Source organism: Myxine glutinosa, chromosome 14 (assembly GCF_964187855.1).
Source record: "Myxine glutinosa chromosome 14, kmMyxGlut1.1, whole genome shotgun sequence".
NCBI lineage: Eukaryota > Metazoa > Chordata > Myxini > Myxiniformes > Myxinidae > Myxine > Myxine glutinosa.
Window position 1 is genome coordinate 50,220,191 of NC_136274.1, and position 21,773 is coordinate 50,241,963.

At 49.1% G+C, this 21,773-nt stretch overlaps 1 protein-coding gene across 3 annotated transcripts in view; it reads right to left on the bottom strand.

Moving 5' to 3' along the window:
• Positions 1 to 21,773, bottom strand: part of LOC137439683 (phosphorylase b kinase regulatory subunit alpha, liver isoform) — a 120,041-nt gene that overhangs the window by 93,248 nt on the left and 5,020 nt on the right. For all 3 annotated transcript variants that reach the window (XR_010986971.2, XM_068135679.2, XM_068135678.2), the window contains exons 2-5: positions 16,666 to 16,824; positions 16,280 to 16,327; positions 10,796 to 10,964; positions 1,729 to 1,811 (exon numbers count right to left, since the gene is read on the bottom strand). Coding sequence is in view for 2 of the 3 variants with exons in the window: in XM_068135679.2 (XP_067991780.1) it covers positions 1,729 to 1,811; positions 10,796 to 10,964; positions 16,280 to 16,327; positions 16,666 to 16,824 (459 nt within the window). In the remaining variant the exon portion in view is untranslated. The remainder of the gene's footprint in view (positions 1 to 1,728; positions 1,812 to 10,795; positions 10,965 to 16,279; positions 16,328 to 16,665; positions 16,825 to 21,773) is intronic.

The following is a 21,773-nucleotide window of genomic DNA, read 5'->3' on the forward strand; positions in this document are numbered from 1 at the left end:
TCGCCCCGGAGCTTCGCACGGCGGAGTACGTCTTCGTCCGCCACGATGCCCATCGGACACCACTGCGGCCCCCGTACGACGGGCCTTTCCGCGTGCTGGAGACCGGGGCGAAGCACTTCACCCTGGACATCGGCGGTACTCCTGACCGCGTTTCGGTAGACCGCCTCAAGCCGGCCCACCTCGATGTGGACCATCCACCGCCATTGGCCCGACCCCCACGTCGGGGCCGCCCTCCTGCGGGCGGACCCCCGGCACCGCCCAGCCCCGCCGCCACGGCGCCCCCCGGTCCTGCACCCATCCCAGGGGCATCCCACCTGGTATCCCTGCACCCCGGACGCCGCCGATCGCCAGGGGGCGCTTCGGCCGGGTCATTCGTCTGCCCCGCAAACTGGCCCTCCAGGTGCGCGGGAATTCTGGGGGGGGGCGCGTGTGGCGGACACAAAAGCCCACTGGCGTGGTGACATCATTCCACGCACGAAGTGGGCGGTGGCCACGCCCGAGGGGTAGGCGTGGCCTAATGATATACACCGGGCGACCAGCCCGGAGGAGTTCAGTGTTACAGTGTAGTCTTACAATAAAGACATTTATATGTTACCGCTTGTCCGCTTCCTCCTTGCTCACAAGCAGCGCGCGTAACGCCGCGCTTTATCGTAATATTTCTCGAAGCAATAGAAAAATACATTAAAGGTACATGGAAGGAGCACACAAGCAACAAAAACCAGAGCCGAATTGAGATAACCCATAGTTCGCCATGCCGCAAGACCCATGCTCACGGGTAACTCAGAGGTAGATAGGTGACGGTTACAGTGCCCGATTACGGTAACATTTTGCTTTGAAATTCACAAAGAGAAACAACATGACCATTCCATAGCACATCCTATTCATATACTAATGTGCATTTCTACCGCACACACTTGCAAAACACTGAAACTACTTCATTTCATGTGATAGCAAAATACCCGAGTTGACATCCAATCCCAGCTCGACTCTGACTCGTCTCAGAAGAGCAACTCCCCAAATTTGAGTTCAGGAACAGCAATACCTCTTCACCACCTTTCTTCTCAAATTAACCAATAAATAAATTAATAAGTCACTCATTCTCAGCTCCTTCTGAAGACATTCAGTCCCACAACTATTTCTTATTTCGAATCATCTCCCATTTTGTTTCCTCCCCTCACACTGCATCAAGTCAAATATTTGAAAGGTCAATTTCTTTGATTGTATAATTTTCCTACACTCTCATTTCAATTTTTTTTTTTTTTTTTTTTTTTTTCCACATATGGCTTCCTCTTCCTCCGTTCATTTTCTGTTTCACTCCTAGATCATTCACATATACTTTGTGAATTTTTCCCATCATGGAAAACCATGTTTTACCCATTTCCCATCATGTTCATACAGACTGGTCTTCCTTCATATCTTTAATCGCCCTTTCCACCATCCCAATCCTGATGTCAGTCTTTGTCGTGCCGACCTTGGTATTGTGAGGACAAACCTGTTTTGTAGTGTACATGGGTTTACGGTGGTGAACCCCTACATGCCAGTACCCACTCTGACCTCATTTCATGCCAGCACTGGTCACCTTGACCCTGCCCTCTGCTCAATGTCCCCACATTCCATGTCCCTCAGATTCACATCACACCTCCCCACACCACACCGCCTATCATTGGCCAAAGGTCACCATTATTGTACTGGAAGTCAGCAAAATTCCATGTAACATGTTTTTCTTACCGCGACTTTGTAGGCCGCCTCGATGTAGAAGACTAGGTTCTGCACAAAAGCCACCTCGTCCAGTGTGAAGATGATGCGCAGACCTACAGGAAAAATGAAAACCAAAAAAGCGTTTTTCCGAGAATATAAAAGGCAGACAACCGACACATTTTGCAAACAATACGTCGATGGTGCTCCAATTGTAATGCCCTAATAAAATGCACAATGGGTCCATTTTGATTAAAGAACAAGAAACCGATTTTGATCAGGCAGACTATCGCCATCCATAAAACAGCCCTTCCACCTGAGCACAACGCACTTATTCCTGGGATCGCAGGCGTTCAAATCCCTCAAACTGTGTTGATATATGTCATGTCCATTTTTCAGATTCACCCCTCGCTTCTCCTTCAAATTCTCCATTCAAATCACTCACTCTGACTAAACTGTACATCATTTTCTAGATCCACTACTAATGGATCAAGGCAGAGCATTTAACATAGCAGAGCCTTGCCAGGGTATATAAATTACAGTCGATATTTAGTTTATATTTATATTTACAGATATTTACAGGGTTCCTCGGGCGAGTGAGGCGTCCTTCGAGCTCTCCACGGCATCGAAGTTTGAGTGTTTTCCCATTCTTGTCTTTGTCAAATTTCCACTGGTTATTTTGCTGTGTACGTGTTATTGTGTGTTTCTAGTTGGTGTTGGTTTGTGGTTCGTGCAAACTTGTGTGTAGTTAATCGTTTTCTGAATCGTACCTCGTGCGCGGCCTGGTAACTTGGGGCTTCCCTCCCCCCGTCGGTGTTTTGTCGGTTTGGGTTATTTCCTTCGCTGTATTGCTCGTTTCTTTTATTTTGTTTTCTCCCCCTCACCTCACCTCCTGAGACAAATAATTATATATTGATTCTCTCTCCTCCCGGACACGTGCTTGTTCGCTCTCCTCCTCGTCTCGGCTTGTGCCCCGCCCCCTATATCTCGTTTTCTTCCGCCTCTGCTCCTTCTTTCTCAAATCCACGTTCTCGCTTGGAGACTTTTCCCGGATTGTTTTTTTTCATGGTTCTGTTTGGATATTGTTGGAATATGTTTAAACCGCAGCCGTGATGCTAACGCCCCCCCCAGAATTTACATGTTTTAAACGTTTCCCAGTGTGTACCCTGGTCAGAATAGGTACACCGTATCCCTGCGTGTCGTAAGAGACGACTAAGAGGGTTGGTGTCAGGAAGGGCATCCGGCCATAAAAACATTGCCTCAAAAAGAGAACCATGACAATCACAAGTACATATGGGCAGGGTGCAGCCCGAAGTGGAGATCGGTTTCTGAGGTTTGGGACATGGAATGTGGGGACAATGACAGGGAGATCAGGAGAAGTGGTGGAAGTATTGGTCAGAAGAAGAGTGGACATATGTTGTGTGCAAGAGACGAGATGGAAGGGAAGTGGTGTGAGAATGGTGAAGGGTAGGCAGGGACAGAAATACAAGTTTGTGTGGCAAGGGTGCCCGGAGGGCGTGAATGGTGTTGGTGTCCTGTTTTCTGAGGAGTTTGTAGACAGTGTGGTGAGTGTGACTAGAGTGAGTGATAGGTTGATGATGGTGAAAATGATGATTGGAAAGCTCTTGGTGAACGTCATCTCGGGATATGCTCCGCAGGTTGGTCGAAGCGATGAATAGAAGGACAAGTTCTGGTGTGCGATAGAGAAGCTGATGGAAAACGTGAAAGATGAGGAAGTTGTTGTGGTGGGAGGAGACCTGAATGGACATGTGGGAAGGAGTATGGATGGTTTTGAGGGAGTTCATGGGGGTTACGGATATGGTGTGAGAAATGGAGAAGGTGAAAGGATTTTGCAGTTTGCTGATGGAGCTGATTTGTTGATTTGTAATACTCAGTTCCAGAAAGAGGACAATAAGCTTGTTACATACACGTCAGGTGGGTCGACGACAACCGTTGACTACCTGATGGTGCGTCGGCGAGATAGGGGGCACCTCCGGGCACAAAGGTGATCCCGGGGGAGGAGGCTGTTTCACAGCACCACTTGGTTGTCTGCGACATAAGGGTGAAAGGTGCGAGGAGAGCTCGGCGGGTGAAGTACCAACCGAGAATGAAGGTGTGGAGGTTGAAAGAGGTGACAGTAAGGGAGGCATTAAAAGAGAGGCTGAGTGGGGTAGAGGATGATGTGGTTGAGCTTGAAAGTGGTTGGATGTCAATGAAAGCTAGTCTGTTGGGAGCCGTTGGTGAGGTATGTGGATGGACAAAAGGACCACCGAGGCACTCGGAAACATTGGTGGTGGGATGTTGAGGTTGGAAAGAGGATCGACGAGAAGAGGAAGAAGTTCAAAGAGTGGCAGAAGGCGAAGGGTACGGGAGCAGAAACAGCAGAGCATGAAAGTTATAAGGCAGCCAGGAAGGCTGCAAAGAAAGAGGTAGCAAAGGCGCAGGAGGCATGTAGGAAAATGTTCGGAGAACGCTTGGATTCGGAAGAGGGTCAGAAAGCAGTATTCAGGATTGCAAAGCACATAGCGAAAGAGAGGTGTGATGTGATGGGGGTGAGTTGCTTGAAGGATGAAGTGGGACAAATCGTTGTCGACCCAGATGGAATTAAAGGAAGATGGAAAAGATATATGGAAATGCTGTTGAATACAGAGAATGAATGGGATGGCAACATAGAGAGTAACCCAGTTTTAGGACCGGCAGAGAAGATAACTGAGAAGGAAGTTGAGGAAGCGATAAAAGCAATGAAGAGTGGAAAAGCGGGAGGGCCGACGGGAGTTGTGGGAGATATGTTGAAGGCAGCAGGAAGTTGGGGTGTGAAGAGAATGACAGAGATCTGTAATCTGGTGGTGAAAGAAGGCCGCATTCCAGTGGATTGGGAACTGAGTACCCTCGTCCCTCTATACAAGGGGAAAGGTGACCCTCTGGAGTGTGGCTCGTACCGAGCGATAAAGTTATTGGAGCATGGAATGAAGGTATTGGAAAGGGTGTTGGAGAGGAGGATAAGGAAGAAAGTGAAGATCGACGAAATGCAGTTTGGATTTATGCCAGGAAGAGGAACGACAGATGCGCTTTTCATTGTGAGGCAGTTGCAGGAGAAGTACATGGATAAGAGGAAGAAGTTGTTTTTTGGGTTTGTTGATCTGGAGAAAGCATTCGATAGGGTTCCACGCAAAGTATTGACATGGGCATTGAGGAAGTTAGGAGTGAAGGAATGGTTGATCAGAGTAGTGATGGCAATGTACAAAAGAGCACGCACAGCTGTAAGGACGAAGGACGGGAACAGTGGTGAGTTTGAGGTGAAGGTGGGAGTGCATCAGGGGTCGGTACTAAGTCCACTACTATTTGTAGCTGTGATGGAGGTGCTGGCTCAGACAGTAAAGGAGGGTTTACCGTGGGAGTTGCTGTATGCAGATGATCTGGTGTTGATTGCGGAAAGTATGGATGGACTGAAGGAAAAGATGAACAAGTGGAAGGAATGTATGGAGACAAAAGGTCTGAAGGTGAATATCGGAAAGACAAAGGTGATGGCAAGTGGTAAAGCATGTGGTGAGGTGGAAAGAACTGGGAAGTGGCCGTGTGCTGTGTGCAGGAAGGGTGTCGGAGTGAACTCCATTCAATGTACAATGTGTGCTGAGTGGGTTCATCAAAAATGTAGTGGTCTGAGAGGGTCATTAACCAGTGTGGCAGCTACATTCAAATGTAAGGTGTGCACAGAGGGAGCTGCAGATGGAGGAAATGTTGAGTTGGACCTTGGAGACGGCGTGAAGCTGGAAGGTGTGAAAACATTTTGCTACCTCGGAGACATGCTGAATGGAGAAGGTGGATCAGACTCGGCAACGGTTGCTCGAGTGAGATGTGCATGGAAGAAGTTTCGGGAACTGAGTGGCGTGCTGATGAGGAGGAGAGTGTCGCTGAAGCTGAAGGGAAAGGTGTATGCTGCATGTGTGAGAAGTGTTATAATTTATGGGAGCGAGACATGGGTAATGAATGTAGAGCAGCAACGAAGGCTGGAAAGGGTGGAAATGCGAATGGTTCGATGGATGTGCGGAGTATTGTTGAGAGAGAGGAAGACAAATGATGAATTGCGAAAGATGATGGGAATATTGCCTGTGATTGATGCTGTGAAGAGGAACAGGTTGAGATGGTTTGGTCATGTATTGAGGAAGGATGAAAGTGACTGGTTGAGAAGAGTGATGGAAGTTAATGTAGAAGGAAGTAGAGGACGGGGAAGACCGAGAAAGACTTGGCTAAAGATGGTGGAAGAAGAAATGCGGGCAAGGGGGTTAACAAGGAGAGATGCAGAAAATAGGGCAAAATGGAGAAGATCGTCATGGGGACCACAAGGCTAACCCCCGCTCTAGCAGGGAACATGGCCTTAAAATGCATGTTGTTGTTGTTGTTGTTGTTGTTGTATTTACAGTATATAAATGAGAACAAGTGCGGACTCACTCACACACTGACAAAAGCACCGTTACGATAGCTTTTTGTGTTACTTGAGGAACATGTCAGACTAACAAATCACCTAATAAATTCCCACATCCAGATATATCATGCAAATACATTGGTAATGGGATATCTATATGTATATACAAGACAAAGATGGCTGCCCAGTCGTCCATTAGTGGATAGGCTGATTGGTTGGTGTGAGACCAGGTGCTATGTGATTGGTTCCTGGCAAGATTGAATAATGTATTGTGTAGGCTTATCAAATGCTGATATTCGAAATGAGATTCCATATTTGACGATCGTAACTCATGGCCTAAACGCTTATCTCGAAATCTAGAGTGAAATCGGAAACAAAATAGGAAAGAGCGATTTTTTCGAACCCGGTATAATTAAATAATAGACTCCACGGGACGTGAGGTAAAATGGCTCCAAAAATCTTTTTTTCATTCTTTTAAAGATAATTATCGTATGCCTGATTTTACTTTACACCGCCCAGGTACACATGTGGGGATCTTTTTGGATTTGGATTCTACTTTTGGTGTCAACTTTTGTTGTGCCCGTGATCGTCATTCTCTGCTCTGCGTTCTTACTTTCTTCCACGAGCCTCGATGATGTATAAAAAAATTTTTTGAAATCCAGTATTCTTTTATTATGCATATTTCTCATGTTTATTATTGTTTATCAATAAAGTACGCAAGATCAAAACAAAAGTGCGCAAGATCGCCATCCATGTAGCAAATGTTATTGATACAGGTCCCAGCGGAGTGTTTCCATGTATGCCCGCACATTAGGTCATCGTTTTCTTTCACTGGCAACGCATTTCACTTACAAAAAACATCTATTCGTGGTTTTGATCTCCACCCCCTGCCCTGTGCCTTCAACCGATTATCTGCTGTTGGGAAAAAACCATTGCCATGGTAACATATTCCATTCGAACGTGAATAAACTATGAACGATGGAAAATTTTGCCTCACCTCCAAATGCGAGAACACAAAATGTTGTTTACCCAGAAATCTTGCATTAATACTTTCAAAAGTTGCATATTGACTTGCTACCATACGACGGTCCAACACTGTAGCCAAGAGAAGGTGGTGTGAAAATCCAGAAACCCGAGATCTTAAACAAGTTTTATATACAGCACAGAGACAAAAGACACTGTCAGAACAAGCCTTTCGATGTCATGAGTAGGTCGAGAACAGGCCTTGATAGTCATTGGGAAGTGGGAGGGAAAGGTAGTGATGGGACTTGAAATATCCATTCACATTTTACGTCGCTGGGGACGGGCACTTTTGCTTGTACATGGATAATGTATAGTAAAAGTTAACGTGTCTACTCTTTGTTTTTAATTAATTTTGCATAAACTCACAGGATACCCATCACACACAGACAAGCATCCCTTATAATGAATACAGATAAGAAAAGTATTGCCCTTGATACCACATAGATCACACAAATTATAAAACAAGACATATTCACATTCAAGGTAAAAAAAAAGAAGTATCAACTTGTGTTTGAATTTGACATAAACATCTTGTAAATAAATTAGACAACATTATTGAACTGTGTTGCTAGTTGGGCATGCAGGCCTTGCAGTGGACATGGTGCAGCGGACAAACACACACACACCTTGCAGTGCAGCGGACAAACACACACTCAGAAACGGGTGCAGATAACTTTGATGCAATCTGCATTCAAGGTGCAAAATGAACTTGTAGTTAAAGCAGAGGTAAAAATGGTATGGTTACAATAGATAACCTTGTCGAATTGTGATATGTACCAGGGGACATGATATTAAAGTCGTTCTACCTGCGGACTCATTGACCGACACAAACATCCAGATTGATTCGATATCTCCTTCCCATCCCTTCAGGAACAAAAGAGGCTAACCAAATGGCAGTTATTAGAGATGAACACAAGACATGAGCCAGAAAACCCATCATGACTGTCTCAGCATAGAAGGACAAATCAGCATCATTATGTGAATGAAGTCGCCCTTGGACAGTCACATCACACATTTTAGATGAACAAATAAATCGATAAAATGGATTAAAATGTGGCAGCTGTATTCTTCTTTAATATTTACTCCTTCTATTTATTTATCATCAACACAGCTTTCTTTCTTTCTTCTTTTCCCGGTGTGCACCCTGGTTTAGAATAGGTACACCGTATCCCTGCGCATCGTAAGAGGCGACTAAGGGTTGGCGTCAGGAAGGGCATCCGGCCATAAAAACATTGCCTCAAACAGGGAACCATGATTGTCATGGGGCCCGCAAGGTTAACCCCCGCTCTAGCGGGGAAAATGGCCTTAAAACGATCATTCATTCATTCATTCACAGCTTTCTTTCTTTGTGAAAAGAGGTCTACAATTATAAAATTCAATGAAAAAAATACTATAGTGTATAAAGAAATTTAATTGAATGATTAGTGTTTGTTTAATAAAAGACCACGAAGTGGGATAAAGAAGGATTGGGGGGGGGGGGTGGGGAAGGGGGAGAGAGGGGGAGCAGTAGGTGTTTGATAAAATGTACATGGACTGTGGTATGGACAACAACAAAACAATGAAGCTTGATCAGTATATAAACAGTGAAATAATCTATACCGAAGATGATATAACAGTACTGTGTTGAGTTAAGCAGGTCAGATTGAGGGATTAGCTGGGGGTAAAGAGATGGGTATATGTGGGGCGGGTGGCAAAGCATATACTTCTGACTGGTATACAGTCACGTGAAAAAGTAAGTACACCCCATGTAAAGTTTTGACTTTTTCAACATGTTTCAACATACAGCTATTTGATCTTCATTTCAACAATATTGATAGATAAAGGTGATATAATATAACAAATATCATGAAACATTTACATTTTGTAGTCCCTTGTATAATTTAAATAAACATAAATGCAAATTTCGCATGTGGAAAAAGTAAGTACACCCCTACATTTATCACTACTTCAAATACCTAAAATTAGAATCAGGTGCACCAGCTCAGGTGCAAATGATTAGAAAATCGTTAGAGAGGATCTTGGAGGAACCTGTCTTATTTAAACCTCAGACATTTAGTTTGGTTTGCTCTTTGTTGTTGAAGTGTGTGGCGTCACCATGCCTAGATCAAAAGAGCTCTCTGAGGCCTTCAGAAAGAAGGTTATAGATGCCTACGAGTCTGGGAAAGGATTTTAAAAGATCTCCAAACAATTTGAAATCAATCATTCGACTGTCCGGAAGATCACTTACAAGTGGAGAAGATTCCAAACAACTGCCAACTTGTTCAGGCCAGGCCGCCCCAGCAAGTTCAGCCCGAGAGCAGACCGCAAGATGCTGAAAGAAGTCTCTAAGAACCCCAGAATGTCATCACGGGACCTACAGGTAGCTCTTGCCACTGTTGATGTCAAAGTGCACGAGGCTACCATTAGAAAGAGGTTGCACAAAATTGATCTACATGGGAGGTGTGCCAGGAGGAAACCTTTGCTGTCCAGAAAGAACATCAGGGCAAGACTAAAGTTTGCCAATGAACACCTAGGCAAAGACCAGCACTTCTGGAACAATGTGCTCTACAGGTAGCCCTTGCCACTGTTGATGTCAAAGTGCACGAGTCTACCATTAGAAAGAGGTTGCACAAATTTGATCTACATGGGAGGTGTGCCAGGAGGAAACCTTTGCTGTCCAGAAAGAACATCAGGGCAAGACTAAAGTTTGCCAATGAACACCTCGGCAAAGACCAGCACTTCTGGAACAATGTGCTCTGGACAGATGAGTCAAAGGTAGAGCTATTTGGCCACAGTACCAGAAGACATGTTTGGCGAAAACCAAAGACAGCATTTGACCACAAGAACCTGATACCAACTGTAAAGCATGGTGGTGGAAATATTATGGTTTGGGGCAGCTTTGCTGCATCAGGGCCTGGGCAGCTCACCATCACAGAATCCACTATGAATTGTTAATTGTACCAGAGGGTGCTTGAGGATAATGTGAGGCCATCTGTCAGAAAGTTAAAGCTCAACCGAAGGTGGACCTTGCAACATGACAATGACCCTAAACACACCAGTAAATCCACCAATGAATGGCTGAAAAGAAAGACATGGAGGGTTCTGGAATGGTCAAGTCAAAGCCTGGATCTAAATCCCATCGAGATGTTGTGGGGGGATTTGAAACGAGCTGTGCATGCAAGAACCCCCTCAAACATCACACAGCTGAAAGAATTCTGCATAGAGGAGTGGGCAAAAATTTCTCCCAGTCGATGTCAGAGAATGGTAGACAGTTATAAGAAACGCCTACTTGAGGTTGTTTCTGCCAAACAGGGCAATACCACCTATTAGAGCCAAGGGAGTACTTACTTTTTCCACATGCGAAATTTGCATTCATGTTTATTTAAATTATACAATGGACTACAAAATGTAAATGTTTCATGATATTTGTTATATTATATCACCTTTATCTATCAATATTGTTGAAATGAAGATCAAATAGCTGTATGTTGAAATATGTTGAAAAAGTCAAAACTTTACATGGGGTGTACTTACTTTTTCACATGACTGTACATGAGCTGAACAGACAATGTACAGATCCAGCAGGAAAAGGCATAAGCAAAAAACTTTCTTGAACAGTTCTAAACAAGAACGTCAAAAATAAATCTTCCTTCAGAGACCTTCGCGAGTACACACCGGAAGCGGTCATCTGAGCAAGCATCAGGAGGTAGAGTGAGGTGGCATCCACCTGCAGGTGGCCCCACTCGGTATCCCCGACGACAGGGGCGCACGTCCCTGTGTTGTACTTGGCATGCAGGCAATCTGCGGTACTCTGCGTCAGCTTGAAGCGCTCTACTTTGTGCACCTGTTGGCAAACAGCAAAGTTATAACCGGATCAGCTGTGGATTGTAATACAAGTCAGTGCATGCATATTATTTTGACATGGATAAAAGGAAGTATGTGGAGGTCATGCAATACGATTAATAAAATTAATAAATTAATAAAACTGCATAAAACCTCTCGAAGAGCCATCAGACCAGCAAGATAAATGCACAGCATAGTGCACACCTAATCCATGATTTTGTCCAGAAAAAAAAATTACGTAATAGGATTTTTTAAAGTAATTTACGTAATGTAACGCACGTTCTGATGGGTTTGATTAAACCTTACTATTATTTGACATATGATTGGATTTTTGGCATCACTAATCATGAGTAACACTCGACCCAAACAAAGCCAATGGAAATCTGATGCAACAAAGCCAGCAGTGTATAAATCAGCAGATGCCTACAGGCATGACGTCTTAGGCCCACCAGAAAACCAAGATGGCAGCCATATTATTTTCTCTGGATACCATGGTGGGTGGAGTCAAGAAACAAATATGGGTGGGGTCCAGCAGCTGTCTGACCAGTGGGTGCACATTTCAAAAATCGACACCCACAAGAACAAGAACAACAACAACAACAACCATGCCGTGCTCGTGCAGACCTGTGAAAAATATTAAGTATTAGAAATAATAAGTATTAGTAAATAATGCTCAGGTCTTTGCGTGCATGGGAAAGCTGTTTTGTAAACGCCATTGATATTTTAGGTTTTTATTCTAAATTCCACTTATCTCCGAGTTAATAAGATGTTGTGGCGGGCTCAAGGGTCAATAATTCCGCACACCAGTGGGTGGCGCGAGCGTCCAGGCGGGGAACTGAAATGCATGCCCCGCCTTTCGGCCGATCGGCCACGCCCGGGGGCAAGGCGTGGCCTCGGGACATATATGCGGGCTCTAAGTTCGAGCCCGCCCAGTGCTGATATGCGAGCTTGTAATAAAGACTTGTTTGTATCCACGCGTTGTGGCCTACCTCTCTGGCAATCGAGTCGTGTGTGCACAGCACCACACTGGTGACCCCGATTGGTTCAGCCGTTGCTGACCCCCGAACGCGCCATGGCTACCAACGCCGTCGCAATCAAACTCCCGGAGCTTTGGGAAGCGCAAGCCAACGTTTGGTTTGTGCAGGCCGAAGCTCAATTCCAACTCCGGGGCATCACGGCGGACGAGACCAGGTACTACCACGTGGTCGCCGCCCTCGGGCCCAGCACTGCCGCCCGCGTCGTATTCATCCTTCGGCGCCCGCCGGGTGACCACAAGTACGAGGCGCTCAAACGTCTCCTCCTCGCCACGTTTGGGCTCACGGAGGTCGAACGTGCCGACCACCTCCTGGACCTTCCCGCCCTCGGCGACACATAACCATCTGTCCAGATGGATTTCATGCTGTCCCTGCTTGGAGACCAGCGCCCGGATTTCTTATTCCGAGCACTTTTCCTACGCCAGCTACCTATACAGGTGCGCCTCGCGCTGGCCGGTTCCAAAATAACGGAACCCCGCGCCCTGGCTGGAGAGACCGACAAGTATTTCGCGGCCTGCGACACGCGGTCGGTGTACGGTGCTGCCGTAGTGGATCCCGGCGCGGAGGCTACAGCGCCCCCTGCTTCCCTCGTGGCCGCTGCTACGCCCCGCCCACTACCGCCGCCGCCACCACCAACGCCGCCGGCGCGGCCTCTGCGGGGGCCACCGCCGCAAACCTGGTGCTACTACCATGCCAGGTTCGGCCGCAAGGCTAAAACGTGCCGCCGGCCGTGTTCTTTTGACGGGTCGGGAAACGACCGGGCCGGCGCTCACTTGCGGCCAGGAGCGTCGGCCATTACGGCAGCCTCCTGTTCATCACGGACACCACGTCCGGGCGCCGTTTTCTTTGCGACACGGGAGCGCAGGTGAGCGTCCTCCCTGCCTCTGCGTCCGACAAGCAAGCCGCGGGCCGGGGCCCCGCTTTGCTTGCCGCCAACGGTACACCCATCCTCACATTCGGGAAGCGTTGCCTCTCACTGTGGTTCTGAGGGCAGCGCTTTCAATGATCGTTCGTCACCGCCAGCGTGCCAATTGGCCCTGCTCGGCGCGGACTTCCTATGTGCGCATGGGCTGTTGGTCAACGTTAAGCGCAGACGTCTCGTCCAGGCCGAAACCTTCAGCTCGCTCTCTTGTTCGCTGAGCGGCTCACCGAGCGGCTTGCTGAAAGGTTCCGTCCCGGCGAGGTTAGTCTGTACGCTTCCAGCAGCGGACGAGTTTACCCGCCTCCTCGCCAGTTTCCTGGCCCTCACGCGGCCCACCTTTTCAGCGGTGGCCGTCAAACATGGGGTGGAGCACCATATCCCCACGGTCGGGCCGCCGGTCTACACCCGGGCACGCCGCATCGACCCCACGAAGCTCGCCGTGGCGAAAGCGGAGTTCGCCACGCTGGAACGGCTGGGTATCGTACGGTGCTCCAACAGCGCTTGGGCCTCTCCTCTGCACATTGTGCCGAAGCCCGGCGGCGGATGGCGGGCGTGCGGTGACTACCGCCTGCTCAATGATGCCACCACCCCCGACCGCTACCCGGTCCCGCATATCCAAGACTTTTCCGCCCGGTTGGCAAACACGACCGTGTTCTCCAAGGTGGACCTCATCCGGGGCTACCACCAGGTCCCCGTAAAACCGGACGATGTCCCAAAGATGGCCGTCATCACCCCTTTCGGCCTCTTTGAGTTCCTGCGGATGCCTTTTGGGTTGAAGAATGTGGCCCAGGCGTTCCAGCGGCTCATGGACAGCGTCTTGCGCGACTTACCTTTCATCTATGTCTACCTGGACGACATCCTAGTCGCGAGCGCGTCCCGGGAGGAGCACCTGCTCCACCTCCGCACGCTTTTCGAATGCCTGGGCCAGCATGGCCTGATCATCAACCCCGCAAAGTGCCGCTTCGGCGTCGCCGCCATCGACTTCTTGGGGCACCGTATCACCAGGCATGGGGCCGTCCCTTTACCGGCCAAGGTTTAGGCCGTCAAGAGTTTTCCGAGCCCCCGCACGATCAAGGGGCTCCAGGAATTCCTGGGCATGGTCAATTTTTACCACCGCTTCGTGCCCTGCGTCGCCCAGCTCCTCCGCCCCCTGCATGAGGCCCTCCGGGGGAAGCCGGGCAAAGGTGACATTGCCTGGTCGGAGCCGATGGCTGCGGCGTTTGCGGGCGCAAAGCTGGCCTTGGCCAACGCCATCGTGCTGGCGCACCCGGCGCCCGATGCACCGATCGCCCTCACCACCGACGCGTCGGACTACGCGGTGGGCACGGTGCAAGAGCAGTGGGTGCGTGGTGCTTGGCAGCCCCTGGCGTTTTTTAGCCGGCAGCTTCGCCTGCACGAACGCCGCTACAGCACCTTCGACCGCGAGCTGCTCGGGCTCCACCTGGCGGTCCGACACTTCCGCCATCTGCTCAAGGGCCGCCCGTTCACGGCTTTCGTTGATCAGAAGCCCCTTGTGTTCGCGATGGCCAAGGTCGCCGAGCCATGGTCGGCCCGGCAGCAACGTCACCTCTCTGCCGTGTCTGAGTATACGACGGACATCCGTCACGTCGCGGGTAAAGACAACCCGGTGGCGGATTGCCTTTCCCGGTCCGTCGCACACGCGGTCCACCTCGGGATCGACTATGCCCGGATGGCGGAGGACCAGACCGCCGACCCCGGCGTCCAGGCCTTGCGGACCGCAGTCACGGGCCTCCGCGTCACTGAGGTGCCGTTTGACGTCGCGGGCGCGGCCCTCCTGTGCGACGTCTCCCTCGGCCGGCCTCGCCCCATCGTGCCCGCTGGCTGGCAGCGCCCGGTTTTCGACGCCATCCACGGCCTGTCCCACCCGGGCACGAAGGCCTCCCAGAAGCTCGTCGCGGCGAAGTTCGTCTGGCATGGCCTCAGGAAGGACGTCCGCGACTGGGCCAGGCCGTGCCTCGCGTGCCAGCGCGCAAAGGTCCACCGCGACACCCAGGCCCCGTTGGCCCCGTTTACGGTGCCCGAGTGTCGGTTCGACCACGTCCCCGTCGACTTGGTGGGACCTCTGCCCCGCTCGCGGGGGTTCACCCCCCTCCTCACCATGGTGGACCGCACCACACGGTGGCTGGAGGCCGTGGCATTGGCGGCGACGTCTGCGGCTGATGTGGCGCAAGCCTTCATCGCCACTTGGGTTGCCCGGTTCGGTGCCCCTTCGGACATCTCGTCTGACCGCGGCCCCCAGTTCACCTCGGAGCTCTGGGGCGCGGTGGCGCAAGGGCTCGGCGTCAAACTGCACCACACCACGGCCTACCACCCCCAGGCCAACGGCCTGTGCGAGCGCTTTCATCGCTCGATGAAGGCCACGTTCCGGGCCAGCCTCCGCGACGGCAGCTGGGCCGACAGGCTCCCCTGGGTCCTGCTGGGCCTCAGGACGGCGCCCAAGGACGACCTGCGCGCATCCTCGGCGGAGCTAGTCTTCGGACAACCGCTGCGGGTACCGGGCGAATTTATCCCCAACTCCTTGGTCCACGGCGCAACAGCGCTCCACCCTGCAGGAGACCGCCCGGAGGTTCGCCCCGGTGCCGACGGCACACCACGGTTGCCGGTCCTCCAAAGTCGCCCCGGAGCTTCGCACGGCGGAGTACGTTTTCGTCCAGCACGACGCCCACCGGGCACCGCTACGGCCCCCGTACAACGGGCCCTTCCGCGTGCTGGAGACCGGGGACAAACATTTCACCGTGGACATCGGTGGTGCCCCGGATAGTATCTCCGTGGACCGCCTCAAGCCGGCCCACCTCGATCTGGACCACCCCCCGCAAGCAGCTCTGCCTCCGCGTCGAGGCCGCCCCCCGGCGGTCAGACCCCCAGCACCCCCCAGCCCCGCCGTCCCGCTACCCCCCAGCCCTGCACGCATCGCCAGGGGGCGTTTCGTCCGGGTCATCCGGCTTCCCCGCAAGCTCACCCTTCAGGTGCGCGGGAATTATGGGGGGGCGCGTGTGGCGGGCACAAGGGTCAATAATTCCACGCACCAGTGGGTGGCGCGAGCGTCCAGGCGGGGAACTGAAATACATGCCCCGCCTTTCGGCCGATCGGCCATGCCCGGGGGCAAGGCGTGGCCTCTGGACATATATGCGGGCTCCAAGCTCGAGCCCGCCCAGTGCTGATATGCGAGCTTGTAATAAAGACTCTTGTTTGTATCCACGCGTTGTGGCCTACCTCTCTGGCAATCGAGTCATGTGTGCACAGCACCACAATGTAACGTAATGATTATCATAAACTGTATGCCCGAGTGCAAACGCGGCGGAGAGAAGGACGGTGATTAAGGAGGCTGGCGGCTCTCACCTGTCCAATCATGCACTGCAAGAGGCCTCGCATGAGTTTCACCACACTCTGCAAATCAAGGTGGGTGGGGGAGGGAGGAGAAGAGGAGGCAACACAATCAACATTGTCAAGTTCATGTAGAAACAATCGAAGTGAAAAAGGTATGAAAACCATCAATCGTAATTAGATCTTTTCTCACAGTTGTTTAGGTTCCTGATTGGATTGGAAAAATCATCTTTTTGGTTTCTGAATGTTTTTTTGGACTTACCTGTTAGCTTTGGCAAAAAACTAACTCTAAGAATAATACATGATGATGACTTCTTAAATGTAAGCTCAGATTATTATACACCCCCAAAGCAAAAAAAAAAAAAAAAAAAAAAAAAAAAAAAAATGGGGAAGAGAACCACCTGCTCCAACTCGTATGCCTTGGCCTTGTCCTCGTCCCGGTCAGCATTCTTGCGATATGCCATTCCAAGCCCCCATACGGCCAGCACGCAGTACACATTGTCACGTATCCACGCATCTGGCTGCTCTTGGCTGGCCGGGAGGAGTCCTGTCACAGGATTCTGCAAACACACATGACCACATGGGAACAAAGCTCCTTCCGCCTGCTTCAGTGTACTCTCCCTTCTGTGGTCTCCAACAGGTTCATGGTAACTTTAACTTTTGCCAACAATGGTTTTGAACTTTGCACACCTTGATTTAAAGTGCGGTTTTAAGGCAAAATCTGTCAGTTTTCCCTGAGGAATGCCGACATGTTGCTGCACCAAAGCTATAGGTTTGTCATTGTGCAGCGGCATAGTCGTCATTCTGAGGTGCAAGTGCATATAATGCATACTAGTGTCAGCTGTTAGGCTCAGTCAGCCTACATGGCTTTATAATCCTTTATTGGCAAGATTGCCAGCCCATTCCAGGGGAAACAAATCAATCCACGGACACGTTTCTGGCCTCCTGGCCATCATCAGTGCAGAGTGGAGCTCCCCACACCAGAAGATGAGATGACAGCTCTCCCATGAGGGAGTACCACTAAAACCACTTAGTTGTTGTCCTATTTCATGTTGAAATCTATCCTGCCAGCTACAACTGAAAATTCTTCATAATTGGCAGTGGGTACCTAAACAGGGTTGGATGGTACCTCCTGTTGATCAAGACCCTTGCAGCAAGTGCTGAAGTGGCACAGGGGTTGATGGTCACCATTCGAGTCGAGGTACTTACATACAAAATGTCGTCAGCCAGCCAATCACACAATGACCGCTTGATGTACACGGATTATCAATACCTCATCAAAAAGGTTTTGGATGTGGGAGTGGCATGGGAATGTTTCCGAGGTTTTAAACTTCATTGTCTTCATCTAGTCATTTAATAATTAGCCTCTTCTGTTTATCTTCATCACATCTGCATTTCTCACCCAAATGTTCATTTTCAAAACAGCTGAAAATACTTCAAATGGAATCAAAGCCATCATCACATTCAAAGTGCATTAAATAGCCCAGTAGAAATATATATATAAACCACAATTACAAAAACACTACTATGCAAATGATAATGAAGAAGACATCAAGGAAAAGACACTGCAAGGAAAATGACAAATTATTGTGCAAAGTTAAAGTTAATTTACTATTTTTCCATCATCATCATAATCATCATGGACCATGCCCGATGCAAGCGTTAGTGCTCTCGAAGCAGTCACGAGGCTACAATCCTGGTCGGGTCACCCCCGACTCAGGAAGTCAGGGCAGGAACTTGCAATTTGTTCATGGTACCGATGATAGTTACACTAATTTACCACCAATCGCTCTATTGTTTGTGTTAGGTGGCCCAAGTGAAACAGGCTGAAAAAAACTAGAAGGGAAATTGGTGGAGCGTATACCTCTGCCAAGCAATGCCTGGTCCAGCAGAACATATCGGGCCCAATAGATTATGGAGATATCGTGCTAGATATCACTTTTGGCCCCATCGCTCAATGGTGAAGAATCACGTAAAAATTATTAAAATTATTGGATATTCACCAAAATCTAATAAACTCTTCCTTGTCGCACACACAACCTGCCCACCAGGTTTCGTTCAAATTTACCCATAACTTTCTGAGATATCCTGCACACAAACAAACAAACAAACAAGGGTGAAAACATAACCTCTGTCCACCTTCAGTGACAGAGGTAGTAAAACAGACATCACTAATCTTCCCCGCAAAGAAGAAATGCACATGGTAATTCTATCAAATTATTTTGTTGGCTGGTTTGCATAATTGCTGGGAGCACGGATTGTGCCACTGATGCAGTGCCCCATATGGGTTGGAGCAGGAATTTGTAATTTGTTTTTGGTGCGGGCGATAGTTCGCTTACTCTGCGCGAATGACACTGTGGGCACTCGACTCCCATCAACTAATGACGGCAGATGGGATAGCCAGCTTAACGTCCGTTTGCGGGACGGCACTCATTGAAGACCATTTTTAGCTAGGCAGAGGTGTTTGTGTGTCTCAAGGCTATCCTGACGTCTTACCAATTGCAGTTTATTGTTCCTATTGTCCTTCATCAAGACAATGCACCACCACAAGCTGCCAGGGTGACAATGAAATTATTGGTGGAAAAGGGAATCAAAACGTTGTGACATGTGTTACGGATTCGTCACTTCCGTTGTTGTGGTTTTCATCCACTGTAAATATTTTTGATTCCATGTATTATTGTTGTCGTTTAAGGGAGATAGAGGTTACTATTTTCAAAAGGTAAAAAAGTCAATGTTTTAAATGAAACCGGAACCGGACGACAAAGAGGAAGAGGAGGAGGAAAGAAGGCGGAGCGAGTGCGTCGGGGAAGAAGTTTAGCTGCTTTGAGGTCTGGAGTAAACGTTGATGAACGGAGGTCACTAGCGAACTTCGGGTTTCCCGGGAAAGGGATTCTTGCGACAGAGTCGTTATCGCTGACAGATCAACCTGCGTGTCAGGTTTTGGCGGTTGATTCCAAGGAGAATCATCGTCGTACCATTACGCCTCGAGAACAGGCCGTCGGCCACTTTGACTCACGTGCTTTGCGCATCGCGCAAGGTTTTTCGCTTCGCTTCACCCATTTTCACCGCTTCCAGACGTTTATCTGGTGTGTGTGTGTGTGTGTGTGTGTGTGTGTGTGTAACGTGGATTTTGAAGGTAAATCTGCGGTTCGCAGGTTTGGAGCCGGGAAACGTCCATACCCGAGGGTGTGATTTCCCCATCACCTGGAGGGCGCCTTTGGATTTCCCTGTCGCCTTGAGGGCACCTTTGCGCAGCTTTGGCCGCGTGACTGTGACTGTCATCCGAATGGGATTCTGGTCTCGATGGGACATCGTTCTGACGATCGCTGGAGCGGATCGACTTGGGCTTGATGCCGGAATAGAGACATTGGGGAATGTTCTTCTTTTCGCTCACTTGGAGCACAGTGAGTTATATTGAGGTCTCGCGAGATCTCGGAGACGGTGGGAGGGATTTTCGAAGCTCCACACGGTCTCCACGTTTTTCGAAGTTAAGTCTGTTCACAATTGTATTTTGTCGAAACTGTATTTATCTTTCGGTGTGTGAAGTTATTGTGTGCAACTTTGGTTGTTTCTCGGTGTTTATCTTTCATAAATTGATCGTCTGTTTGCCGTGTCGCGAGCAAGGCCTTTGCCGCGTCGCGAACGATTTGAAATCGAAGTTAAGTGATTGTTCCCATTTGTATTTTCGTTAAAACTGTATTTATTTATGGTGTTGTACGTATATTGTGTCCCGACGAAGATTTTTCGGTGCAAATCTTTCATACCTGTATTGAAAATCGTGTTAATTCGTGTCGTGTCTTGAGGCCTTGTACAGTGTGCACTGTACAACCTTGAGGCTTTGTTTTTCTCTCAGCGGTCCGTCGTTTGTGATCCAATAACTTTCGTTCTCTGTATTCCCAGTCTTTTCACCCATAGCCTACTTCCTTGTGTAAATCTCAACTCAAAAAAAAAAAAAAAAAAAAAAAAAAAAAAAAAAAAAAAAAAAAACATTTTCCTTCTCTGTTCTCCTTCGTTTATTCATTCTTATTCGTTCGTTCGTTCGTTCTTCGACCACGTGTTTCTCCCCCATTTCCCCAGACAGTTTTCACTCATTAACCTTCAATGTTTACACTTTCCCCTCAAGTTATGTATTCCGTCATATTTTATAACACCTTTTTCTTCTTCTTCTTTAAAAGGCTGCTTTCGACTTGCTCACCAAATCAATTCATCCCAAAAAAAATATCCATCTCCTATAGTGCCTTTTTTCTACATTCCCTAAACTCTCCTGCACTCCATCCTCCATCCAGCGTCCTTAAATGTATTTTTAACTCGAAGGTCACAAGAAACTCATTTTGCAATAAATGTTCGTTTCCCATAAATCGTACACTTTCAAATATCCAATCTCACCCCTCCCCTCCAAATCTTCCCCATAACCCCTCCCCTCCAAATCTTCCCCATCACCCCTCCCTTTCAAATCTCCCCCCTTGCCCCCTCCCTCCTAAACTACCCCCTCACCCCTCCCCGCCAAGACGCCCCCTCGCTCCTCCCCTCCTAGACTCCTGCCTCACCCCTCCCCTCCAAATCTCCCCCATATCCCATCCCTTTCAAATCCCTCCCCTTGTCCCTTCCCTCCCAAACTCCCCCCTCACCCCTCCCCTTCAAATCTCCCCACCCTCATTGCTTCTCAATTTCCCCCCTCTCACTCCCCCTCCTCAAAGCGTCCTCCCCGCTTCTTCCCCCTTCAAACTCTCACCTCCATCTCCCCCAACCTTCTGCCTCGCTCTTCCCCCTCCTCAAATAACACCTCATTGTGGCTCACCCAATCACCATCAAACCTTTTGTCCGCCCCATCCTTCCCTTTCTCCGAGCTATTCTGAAATCTCTGACACACCTTCAACAGCTCTCCCTACCTCTTCCACATCTTACCCTACCCCTCCTCCCCCCTGTTCTGTATCTGATGCTCCCCCTTCCTCTTCATTAACGGTATGGACCTCAAACATCCGGGGCCTTCGTTCAAACTTAACTGATCTCTCCATACAGGTTGCTTCTGTCAAACCAGACGTGATCTGCTTAACAGAAACTTTCCTCCTTTATGATGTCTCTGATTCCATAGTATCTCTCCCGGGCTACTCCCTCCTCCGGTATGATAGACGTGAGGCTCGTCCTGGAGGCGGGGTTGCTATCTTTATCAAAAACTCTTCCTCACTCGCCCTGCACTGCACTCTCTCCACCTCACCCCCAGGAATACCTCTGGCTACGGCTTCCCCTTCGCTCCCACCTCTTGTTCATATGTGTGTTGTACCGTCCACCAAACAGTGATGACTCCATCTACATCTCGCTGTCTGATGATATGGACCAACTTCTATCTACTCATCCCAACTCTCTCTTCCTCATATGTGGTGATTTCAACTGTCATCATGCCAGTTGGCTGGGTGTGGGTACCTCTCTCACCAGCCATGGCTCCTCAGCAAAGGACTTCTGCGACTCACTGGGACTGACACAATCTGTCAATTTCCCGACCCGGATCTCA